The sequence below is a fragment of the Plutella xylostella genome, chromosome 31 (genome assembly GCF_932276165.1).
Source record: "Plutella xylostella chromosome 31, ilPluXylo3.1, whole genome shotgun sequence".
In the NCBI taxonomy this organism is placed as follows: Eukaryota; Metazoa; Arthropoda; class Insecta; order Lepidoptera; family Plutellidae; genus Plutella; species Plutella xylostella.
Genome location: NC_064011.1, coordinates 2,941,626 through 2,953,869, shown reverse-complemented (window position 1 = coordinate 2,953,869; position 12,244 = coordinate 2,941,626). Strand labels below are relative to the sequence as shown.

Here is a 12,244-nt window from a genome sequence, read left to right as displayed (position 1 = left end):
AACAACTTTTGACTAGTGTAATAAATGTCTATAATAACTATTAATATGTCTTATTATGATATTAACTCTCTGCAACAAAAGTCACATACATAGGCTCACTTATGATACATTTTCATAATCTAACTAAAATAATAAACATTAATATAGTAACTTGACTGATTCTAATGAATTATGTAGAAATATATTTTCTTGCAATGAAATGCCAAAGCAAGCATAACTATTGCATTAAAGCCGTTTCAAATTCAATATTAAAATGCACAAGCTTGCATATTAATCAAATTTTGGATTTTTCCTACCCGTATCTCAGACTTATAATACGTACACTACATACCATATATGTTTCCATAGTTTTCTGCATGTAACGTGATAAAATTATCATGAATAAATGATGAATATTCAAATAAAAATGGCGAAAATACATAACATGATTAAATTGTAGATGGCGCCACACACAATATGGCCTTAAATCTCTCTTGTAATTGTAAGGCTGTAGGGCCATTTAGATAAATTTAGCATGGCTTGTTGTGTCAGATTTCACAATCGTAACGAAACATATTATAGTAATCTTGGAGGACTAAAAAGCTAACATAATAGACAGTGGTTTTTCACTCTTGAAGTGACTTTGAAGTGTTAGAAGTCTAAAAGACCATCAGGTTCCCTCCCTATTCTCTTCACTACAAAACTCCAACTCACATGTATACTAGCTCCCCCCTCCTCCTCGCCCTCGGCCTCGCCCGCGCCCTCCTCCTCCTCCTCCCCCCCTTCCTCTTCTTCTTCCCCGCAGGACTTGGCGATGATGTGCGCGTACGACATGTACAGGGGGTCTTCCTGTGGACGAAGATTAAGATAGATTTCAGTGGAAGAATCGATATTCGTTAAGGTGGACCAGGTAAACGAATCGTGGGACTCCCTTCAGCCCGTTGATAGACGAACTTAGACAGGTACTTAGTCCTTAGTTTTTTGTTTAGAAGAGCGAATGTGCAGTGAGCTTAAAAAGTCGAGCAATACGTAAGAGCCATTTTCTTAGATATAGCACGGCCGCTAAGCACAGCGAAAAACGCACAGTAACCGTACCCTCTCGCTCGCACAGTGACCTTGATGGCCGGCGGCAGAAATCACGATTGGTTGTAGATGCAAAGGTCAACGTGCGATTTTCTCTGTGCTTGCTCTGGCTTTCAGTTAGAAGACCCACCTGTAAAGCCCCCGATCGCTCGGTCATGGCGCCCCTACAGAAGGTGGTGACCAGCTGCGTCAGAGGGTCGGGCTTGCCCTCGCCCTCCGCTTCTACGTCACCATTATATGAACGGAACGATCCTTATACAGAGTGTTGCAAAAGTGGTAAATATACTAAGCCGAAAGGGGGTCACTCAGGGAGTCATTCTGAACTACTACTATTGTTGCACAACTTTTAAAAAAGCGCAATTTTTTTGCAACATCCTGTATATACAAAATAAATTACTAACCTGTAAAGCCCCGGATCGTTCAGTCATGGCGCCCCTACAGAAGGTGGTGACCAGCTGGGTCAGAGGGTCGGGCTTGCCTTCGCCCTCCGCTTCCACGTCGCTCTTTTTCAGCTCCGCGTCTTCGAATGATTGCTGTGGAGAGGAAATATTGATAAGATTATTATTAGAAAATAATGTGAAAAATTTATTATTTTTATTCGCCGTAAAATTACTACATTCTTAATCAAAATAATCTAAAAACTACTCCCCATTCGAAAGAAAAAGTGCTCTTATATTCTAGGAGAAGAACGGGAGCAAGAAACTCCAGAGCTAGAAGAACCGAAACGCAGACTGGGTTTCATATGCATATACCAGTTTAAAGAATTCCAAAAAATCTAGTAAAAAAAATATAGGATATTCTATGCAATGGACTGATTAGTCTACTTTAGTACGGTCAGGGGCAGAGAAACCTGACCCCCCTCTCATAGTAATAGTGCTTCTGAGTGTCCGAGTCTGAGGGTCAGATTTCTCTGCCCCTTACTGTAGGTAGTAACAAAACAATTTTTCATCAATGAAGATAGTGACAACAATACTCACAGTAAGGTCCTCAATCATGACCTCTTGTCCAATATTCTCTTCCTCCAGCCACAACTCGTAGTAGGTCCTCGAGAATATGTTGCAGGCACGATGTCTGGTGAAGTAACAAACATACGTTAACACTCAAGTCTTTAATCACTTACGAGGTAAACAGGCATTGGGAAAAAACACATATTTTTGATGACACACATTAGTTAGTGCTGATCTAGGATTAAGTCACGGTGGTGAAAGGATTAGACAGGCAGAGGAGCATCAGTCGCTGACTGCCAGACGTATATTACATTTGCAACACCCGCATAAAGAATACAATCATATATTATTATATCACTCAAGGACACTTTTTAAATAAGTAAGGATAAAATGCTGTGGCGCACCATGGGAGGCCTACATCCAGCAGTTGACTATTCTTCACTTTTGCTGATCAAGAGACATACATACCGACTAAGCTTGTACAGGTGCGTGGACCTCAAGCAAGCCACGGCTGCTCTTTTCCTGGCCGCGCAAAGCACTCTCTTCCAGTTGTTAGACCGACGTTTAGGCTTTGTGGCCTACGTTAGTCCATAGCAGCATGCGATAATAGCGGTTGTATTTAGACTATGACAGTTGGATGTCAAAATGTGACAGTTGAGGTTACAGTTATGATGGTTATAAAATTATGACAGCGGGTTGTAAAATTACGACGGGTCGTTGTAAAGTAGTGTCAGTTGGTTGTAACGTTATGGCAAGTGGTTGTCAACCTATGATACTTAGTTGCAATATTATGCCAACATCACACTCAAGGAAACACAATAAAATTCACAAACTAACAAATCCAAGATCAACAATCATTAATTTCACTCACAGATGACAACAACAAAACAGATTAGTAAAGTTTAAACTACCTATAGTAAGTATCATTATTTATTAGCTGCACACTTCGAAAACACCTTATATTTCACATTAGTACACAAAATCCACTCAAGACAAGCCTATAACCTTGGAAGTTGATGCAGTGGCAGATGTCTGAAGCAAGCTATGACGGCGCGCTTGCGTTGAATCGATACGACTGACCGATAGACGTTCTTACTCATTTGTTGCGGGTGGTCAATCTAGATAGTACAGTGTGGGGTGAGTAAATAAAATACATAAATAGGTATACAACAAAAACTATTGAAAATAAAATATTATGTCATCAAATTTTTCATTCAATCTGTCATCATGGTGATAAACAATTTGAGATAAAATAAACTAAATTTAACAAAAGAACATGATATATTATGGACATTTAACTTTTCATTCAGTCATTCATCCAATCACTTACAGTTGAGTTAGGATGATGGACCCAAAACCAATATCCTAATAATAAGACTCTGACTATGCTGCCTACTTAGTAGGTACCAGCCTAATACCGTTTCAGTACTCATACCTAGCTAGAGTTTAAGATTACTTTCTGACATAGAGTTTAAAACTACAATCTAGCTCTCTCTAACCTACTCGTATACTCTCATTAAAACACAATTTAAATCCAAAACATCTTACCATGTGCAGTCCAAACAGTACTTTGCTCATGGCCACAATTCTCTCGACAGTATCATCAATGATTTTCGCCTTGTTCTCAGCTGCAGTTTCCATGGCAGTGGTGGTTTTAGACTTGGAGCCCAGTTTACTGGAAAACAAAAAGGTAAAGTAAAAGTACCGGATTAATTATAGGTTATAGTGGAGAGAATTTAATGTGTCAGAGTTTACTCATGTGAAATTCGATGATTCTTGTGGTCTATTTTTAATTATCTAACTAACACAAATGTGTCTCGCTGATAAAACTATAGGTGTAGTTATGCTGTTAAATTGACTCAACTTTAGTAATTATGACTGTTAGTCTGAATAACCAGGGAATCCAGGGATCGATTCCTGAATCGTCCAAATAATGGAAATAATTCTGTATCATCTTTAAATTATACTTAACCTACCATTTTTTCAACCCCTGTATCAATAGATGGTTTCTAACAATTCCAATAAGCAACCGAATCTACGGAAAATACAATTTATCCCATACTTTGGCATTTGAGCAAAGTATTTTAAGATTCAAATTCTAGGTGTTACCTGTACAAGTAGTGTTGCCAGGACATCTCGTCGGCCGGGTCGATCTTGTCCGGGAGAGTCAGCTGCGTTTTAGCGAACTCGGCCACATCTTGCTCGGTCATTTTCTGTAAAAAACATGGCGAAATTATTTACTACATTATTTAGTTACTGAATATTCTGTGCTATAAGTAATTTAGGTATGGACCGATTTTTATAGCTACAACATGTTTAAAAGCATTTTCGATCGAGGCACTTACAGCCAAACCTAATTCTTATTTACCTCAGAATCAGTTCATACGTTCCATCATCATCCACTTATCTAAAATTCGTTTCGGTGTTATGTAAAGGTAGACAAAATAGTCACAGTCACAGAATATTTTAGGTTATACGACCATAGATAATAGTAACTATGATTCAGTAAACAGTCTACTAGTTGTTGAGATATATTATCCCGTACCCTAAAACCTAACCACTTCACAGTAAGTACCTTCAAGAACCTGTCCTTGCAATGCTGCACGAGCTCCTGCTCTCGTCCCGCGAACAGGTTCAGCCCGACGGGCAGCAGCCGCTTGAGACACGCCACCATCAGCGAGGCTTGCACCTCCTTGTCCTTGTCGCGCTTCTTGTCGCGGTGCTTCTTCTTCTTCTGAGGAATTTAGAGGAGGATTCGGTGAGTATGTTGGTTGGGGAAGTGACTTATCTGATCTACCATAGACTACTGATATACAGAGGGAGTCTTTCAGTGCCCATCCGAAAGTAGGTAACACACTACTTACTTTCGGATGTGAACCAACGAAAGCCTCACCTGTGAATAGCAGCATTGCCACTAGGGAAGGCCAGATAAGTTAAAAAAAGTGTGGAAAAAGTATCTGTATTCTTCTATCATCTGACTATAGTTTTGGCATGTACTTAACTGTGATGGAAGAAAACGGTTACTGTCGGCGTTCCTAAAAAAACTGTCTAAGAAACTAAAGGTAAGTCAAGCAAGATGCTTTTTATTACATCGCTAATAAAAATTAGCCGTCTAGGGTTACATTTTATTATAGGGTCTTATCTCATAGTAATTATTATTACAATTAAACACTACCAAGCCGACTACAAGACTAAATAAGTAGGTACTATATTAAGCTATAAAACGTCTATATAAACGTAGCTAGGTCGGTACAAGCGCTCTTTACACACTAAATTATTAAATTAAGGGAAACCACGAGTTAGGATTTCGCAAAACTTTAAATCTATATTATATTATGTTATCTAGATTAGGTAGGCTATCTAATAATACTGTTCGTTATAATGTTATATTTAAACTTAACTGTTTCGCTGCATGCCCTCACGAAAAGCTGTTTGGAGTTAGGTTAAGAAGCGCATCCTAAGCCAAAGAGACCTAGTGGATATATGTAGCTATAAAAGCAGAAGTCCAACAAAGCTAACTTTGCAACAGGCAAAATGTGGTGTTATTAATAAAAGGGCTATTAAATTTTAATCGGCATCGACAGACATTATTATAATCATAGTAACCAAAATACCGCGTCGGTATGTAGGGTAGGCCACTTGTTTCTGCTTCAAAGTTAGCTTCGTCAGACTCTATGTACACCGATACAAGCTATAGCTATACAACTACACAAGCTACACAACACTTACCTTGACCTTGCCGCCGCCCTGAGGGGCTCCATCGACGACAGTGGTGACTCGACGGGTGGCAGTCGGCATAATGAGCACCTACAACACATACAGTGGTGATGATGATGATGATGATGATGGGTGTAGTGGTTAGTTACACTTACTGTTGTGCAGAAATGAACTAGCTTTATGAGGTGGTGGTAGGGTGGACATAAACTGATATTTGGGATGGAAGGTTATTGTGGCACAGCCAAATACCCAGGGTTCGATTCCAGGGACATTTATAGGGATTCGTTTATAGCAATAGACTAAAGTGGCAAAAACCCGAAGGTACGGTGCTCATATTGTGAATAGATGGATATTAAATGTGACAATATTGAAATATGAACACGTCAGTTAGGTACGTAAATTGTGCATGTAGGTAGAAATTCACAAAATAATGTACTTATTATTGCGCAAGATGAAAATTCGCCTTCAGAAAAGTAATCCCGTATTGCACTGCACCATCTAAATATTGCTAACAGAAATAGAATACGATTCGCCTGTATCCTTAAATTATAGTTTAGAGCAAACAAAACTAAAAACTCTGCACCACTAAATAGTAATTAAAGTAGGTATTATTAGTTTTTGATAGTTGTTTAAAATTGAATAATTACGTATAGGTGCACAAGATAATAGTGCAGTGCTGTAATAGTGAATAAAATACCCAAAGCAAGATGTTTAATCATTGATGATTGTGATAAGTCAATAATTTTTATTAATTAATAAATCTGCCTCTTTTACTCTCATCACGAATTTCTCGTGGCGTCCTATCATGCTATCAACTTTTGATTGAAATTCCATAAAAGTTATCACTCACCATGTTGTCAATTTCGTTGGCCGATATGAAGTTCTGTTCCTCCTTCAGGAAGTACTGGCTCTTGGACCAGATGTTGAAGATCTCTGCCACGTGGTTGTACAACTCTTCCGCCTCTGTAGACAATAAAAAAAAAGTGAAATAGTATTTTTTGTATTATCTCCATGAGTAAAGATATTTTCCTTCCTGAGGCTCTATGACGAAATTTCAGCGTTTGACGGAAACTCGTACAAGGCAGTCAGTCCAACAGGATTTAGAGCATCAAGTATAATAAAAAAATCCTAATCATACAGCCTCCATATTTTCAGAAGTTCATTGATAAAATTTCACCCCGTCTTTCAGCTACTATCTAACTTCATCGGTTCATCTGCTTAGGTCTCGTTTTCCTGTGCAAATGGCCACCAATACCTTAGTGTAAGAAGTTTACCGGCACCTAAATTCTGAAATTTATTTTTAGGGTTCCCTCACCGTTGACGTTGTTCCGGAGCCAGTGGTTCCGCTGCAGGTCCACGTACTTGATGAGCAGCGGGTAGAAGGAGTAGATGTCTCTGACCAGCAGCTGCCAGTCTTCTTGGATCTGGGACTCCACTTGAGACGTGTCGTCTGTTGAGGACTGTAAGGAAGTGGGATGTTTAGATCAAAAATATGTCAGGAGTATTCGGGAGTGCTTGATGAGAACTTGAAACATTACTTGCTAGACTTCTTCTAGTTGGGTCGATATCAAACGCATTGACTACATTAGGGTTTTTCACCGTGTTGAAAGAATTGGCCAGTCAAATTAGCGTTAATTTAGGGTGCTTTGTACATATTATGCAGACCGATTACTACAAAGAAAATTGACAATTACTTGAAGAAACTAGACGAAAAACTTCCGAGGGTTAAAGTAGATTGCAATTCTAATGAGATGTATACTAACTTATTTAAGATAATAGCTGATGAGTTTGAGAGTAATTTTGAAACGAAGGAAGTTTTGATTGACAATAAAATTAAATTTTGTGACTGGGCTACAGATGGTATTCGCAAAAGCAGGGCGACATTATATGATCTGTATGAGATGAAAACATTCATACTCCGCCCTGACTTTCAATCTTATGTGAAGAAATATAGCAAAATGTACAAATGTGTCTGTCACTGTGCGAAGACAATTTTTATTAATAACAAGATTAAAGACTCGGCTAACAAATCTAAGGCCATTTGGAATATTATTAATAACGAAACGGGGAAGAATCGAACACGCGAGACTAATTTATCTTTAAAGGTAGGCAATGACATAATAACATCAAATGACGAGGTGGCGAGAGTTTTTGAAGAGTTTTTTACGAACATTCCTTTAGAGACTACTTGCAACCTAGATTCTTCAGCTACATTAGCTGAAACCCTGATGAAGGAGAACGCACCTTCAACCGATAAGGAATTTAAATTCAGATATATAAATACATTAATTATTATAAAAACATTTAAGTCCTTAAATATGAAGAAAACTGAAGACTTGTGGGGAATGTCAGTTAAATTTGTTCTTTCTATTATTAATAAAATCGCCCCAATTTTGGCTAACATTTTTAATAAATGTATCGCTGAAGGTGTGTTCCCAGATCTTATGAAATTGAGTAAAATTATACCTCTGTTCAAGAGTGGGGATATGGAGGACCCTGCAAATTTCAGGCCTGTCTCGGTTCTTCCAGTTTTGAGTAAAATATTTGAGAGGATCATACTCAGTCAGATGCTTTTGCATTTCAATGAAGCTCGACTGTTTCATAGCCAGCAGTATGGTTTTACAAAAGGCAAATCAACAACCGATGCCGGTACTGCGTTAATTAAGCACATATTTGACGCCTGGGAAGACCATCACGATGCTATTGGAGTCTTCTGTGATCTGTCGAAGGCGTTTGATTGTGTGGACCATCAGACTTTAATTTCGAAACTGAGATACTATGGAATAGGAGGAAAGGCTTTAGATTTGATAGCTTCATATTTAGACAAGAGGCAACAAAGGGTCGATATTAATAATACTAAATCACAGGGGGCTCATGTAAAGATAGGCGTCCCTCAAGGATCTATTCTAGGACCATTTTTATTCCTCATTTATATTAATGACTTGCCTTTTATGGTTGAAAAATTGACTAATATAGTTTTATTTGCTGACGATACTTCTTTGCTTTTTAAAGTTAAAAGAAGTGAAAATATTTTTTATGAAATTAATTCTATTCTATCTGACATACACGATTGGTTTACCGTAAATAATCTTTTATTGAATTCTAAGAAAACGAAATGTATTAAATTTACACTGCCGAATGTTAGACAATGCGATACTAACATTATTCTAGATGGGAATAAATTGGACCTAGTTAATGATACTGTCTTTCTTGGTATGACTATAGATTCAAAGTTACAATGGGGACCTCACATTGCCAAATTGGCTGGAAGGTTGAGCTCGGCAGCTTTTGCTGTACGGAAAATTAGACAACTGACCGACGTTGAAACCGCCAGATTAGTTTACTTTAGTTATTTCCACAGCTTATTGTCGTATGGCATTTTGCTTTGGGGTAGAGCCGCTGATATTGAGACTATATTTGTATTACAGAAAAGAGCCATCCGCTCTATATACAAACTTGGTTCCAGGGATTCATTGAGAGAACTATTTAAAGAAATTAACATCCTTACAGTTCCATGTCAGTTCATTTTTTCCAATTTAATGTATGTACGAAAGAATATTTCAACTTTTGATACAATTGGCAGTAATCATGACATTAATACTAGGAACAAGCATAAGCTGGCTTTTCCAGCGATGCGTCTGGCGAAAGTTAATAAATCGTTTTTAGGGTACTGTATTAGATTTTATAATAAGCTTCCAGCAGAAGTTGCTCAAATGCCAGAGAATAAGTTTAAGTGTTACATTAAAGAGAAACTCAGTAAAAAAGCTTATTATAGAATTGATGATTACTTAGAGGACGTTAATGCATGGCTGTGATAAGTAGTTAGCTCTGCTCATATTATTATAATAATAATAATTAAGCTTATATGTATTGTATACCAACTAGTTTTAAGTCTTTTTTTTGAAAAGATGGCTCAGGAGTTTCTTGCCTCCGTTCTTCTCCTTAGACAGAAAGAGCCCTCCCTTATCCGAACGGAGAGTAATTTGTAAAAATTGACGTTCATCAGAAAATTTTATATTTGTACGATGAATAAAAAATTTTGACTTTGACTTTGACTTATTAAATGAACAGGTGAAACGTCACTCCAGGAAGTTCTTTTCGTGAATTTAGGTAGACTTAAGAATGATTGCAAACTGCCTTTTTTTACTATATAATTATGCCTTTTATCTATTTTTAAAGGCCAACCACCATAATTTAAACTTAATACCACTGACATAAACTCCAAAAATATTTTTACTTTTGCGCTACAAAAACATATTATTAACATACCTTAATAAACCCTCTCAAGCTCTCCTCCTTATGGAACATGTTATCCGTCCTCTTGCGAACCCTCTCGGCCAACGGCAGGAAGCTCTCACGCAACAGTTCCTCAGAACTATTAATAATGATCTGTTGCGTGTAGGTAGCTATGCGAGTCATCCAGGGAGCGTTTTCGTTGCCAATGTTCTTCTTAATTAGTTTGAGCACGTTCTTGAGAAGTTGGTTCATGTGGTCGGCTGTCACCATTGTTACGTGGTTTCTGGGGAGAAGAAGAAGTTTTATTTGACTTGGGATCTCTATTGTAGCGTTTCGTTGACAAATACCTACTACAGCTGGTCTAGGGTTTGTCATTTTGGTGATAGGATTCACCAGTTGGTACAGCGAGGGTAGCTGACTGCCCGGGGTGCGCCGGACGTATATATGTAAAGTAAAGTTGATACTTACCTTACGTATCTCAGGGAGACTCTTTTCATGACAGACTTGCATTACCTAAAGCCTAGAGAGCCAAGCGCAGCGAGGCAACATGAACTTTACCGATATTTTCTAAACCCTTAAGATCAAATATCGTTATCGGTTCTTTAACACCTCTTAAGTCTGAGTTTTTGCTAGTTGACGAGGGTTTTAATGGTTTTGCCTCGTTTCAGTTGGCTATAATGCTTTCAATTATTTGCCTTTCCCTTACGGCTTTCCTCGCTTCTCTCGGCCTTCCAATGCATATGAGTGGCGAGGTGTCTCTAGCTCTATATACTTAGTTAGTATATAGGTACATACCCGCCGCTGGGCGTGACGTTGTCGGGTCCCTGCGCCCACCAGAACGGCAGGTACGAGCACAGCAGCGGCAGCACCACATCGATGACGTGAGGCGAGTCTGAATAAGTCTTGTCCGAGTCGACGAATTGCTCGACTAATCCGAGGATCGTTTCGAGCGTCGGCATGCTTTGCTCCATGCGCGCCATTACGTCTGTGGGGAGAGGGGTAATTGTTATTAATTCTATACTGGACATAATTAAATTTGTACATAGGCGAACTTAATGCTAAAAGCATTCTCTTTCAGTTAACCTTGGGCCTTGTGGAGAAAGTGATAGGTAGTGCGATAGACTGTGATTTTTTTTTTAAATCTATGGTTATGTATTTATAATGGTAATAAGTTTGTTAGCCAAATAAGAACAGAGTGTAATTAAAGTCCAATGTTAACAAACAATGTCTGTGAACAATATGTCAGAGATACTGTAGTTAAAATAATTTACGTAAACTAGGCAGAGCCAGTAACTTAGAGAGTAATATAATAATAATATATGGGTACCTACATCTCACACTATCTATGTATCTGTGTAGATAGATATACCGGTTTTCCGATACCCATATTACAGACTCTGACTTGTTCCCCTATATTTATTCCACTCACGGGCAAAGAAACAGTTCCACTTAAAATACAAAATAGCCTCCGTTTTTTGTAAACATTTAATCGGCTATTCGAACAAAATGTCTATGTGTTTAGTGGCTTATATTCTGATGCGCCGTTAAATATACTTAAATATTGCAGAAGGCGTCATTTAGCTAGATTTTACCCTGTACTTAGGAGTAATTTGCTGCTTTTCTCATTGCCCGTGAGTGTATTATTAAAGTGTCCCTCCTACCGACGAGCTACTTGATAAACTCGACCGTCTGCTCAACTTATGCATTCGCTATATTTTTGGCCTGCGTAAGTATGATCATGTCTCTGATTTTCGTAACAAACTCAAGTGGCTCAATATCCGTCACCGAAGGAATGAATTCTTGTGCCCCATCCTACCTAACAGAACGCTTCACGTTCTTCGACTTTTCTGACCGTCCTCAACGGCCAAGTCGCAATCTTCTCTTTCGTACCCCAGAGCATAATGCGGCAGGGTATTCTGATTCTTTCACTTGTGACAGCGGTTCGCTTGTGGAACAAGTTACCACTGGATATAAGGCAAACTAAGTCTATAGATCTTTTTAAATCTAAAGTTCGTCTCCACTACCTCCAAGAGCAGAACATTCAGCTTAACTGATCCCTATCTATGCGATGATGATAGTAATTTTAAGTTTATGTATGTAATTATATGTGTATGTATGTAATGTATGTATGTATGTATCATGTATATAATTATTTACTCATATTGTATAGGTATATTAATATTTTGGTTAGGTACTCAATTTAGACCATCTTCTATCGTAAGCACTACCAATCACTTTTTCAACATCACCAAAGGTTAACTGGTAGAAAATGCTGCTAGCAT

At 38.2% G+C, this 12,244-nt stretch overlaps 1 protein-coding gene across 1 annotated transcript in view; it reads right to left on the bottom strand.

The window, feature by feature from the left end:
* Positions 1–12,244, bottom strand: part of LOC105392640 (ryanodine receptor) — a 170,963-nt gene that overhangs the window by 25,217 nt on the left and 133,502 nt on the right. Inside the window, exons 84-95 of the mRNA XM_048632203.1 lie at positions 10,758–10,947; positions 9,996–10,245; positions 7,042–7,186; positions 6,577–6,689; positions 5,739–5,816; positions 4,585–4,743; positions 4,119–4,222; positions 3,558–3,684; positions 3,015–3,127; positions 2,040–2,133; positions 1,464–1,595; positions 694–828 (exon numbers count right to left, since the gene is read on the bottom strand). Of these exons, the coding sequence (XP_048488160.1) occupies positions 694–828; positions 1,464–1,595; positions 2,040–2,133; positions 3,015–3,127; positions 3,558–3,684; positions 4,119–4,222; positions 4,585–4,743; positions 5,739–5,816; positions 6,577–6,689; positions 7,042–7,186; positions 9,996–10,245; positions 10,758–10,947 (1,640 nt within the window). The remainder of the gene's footprint in view (positions 1–693; positions 829–1,463; positions 1,596–2,039; positions 2,134–3,014; positions 3,128–3,557; positions 3,685–4,118; positions 4,223–4,584; positions 4,744–5,738; positions 5,817–6,576; positions 6,690–7,041; positions 7,187–9,995; positions 10,246–10,757; positions 10,948–12,244) is intronic.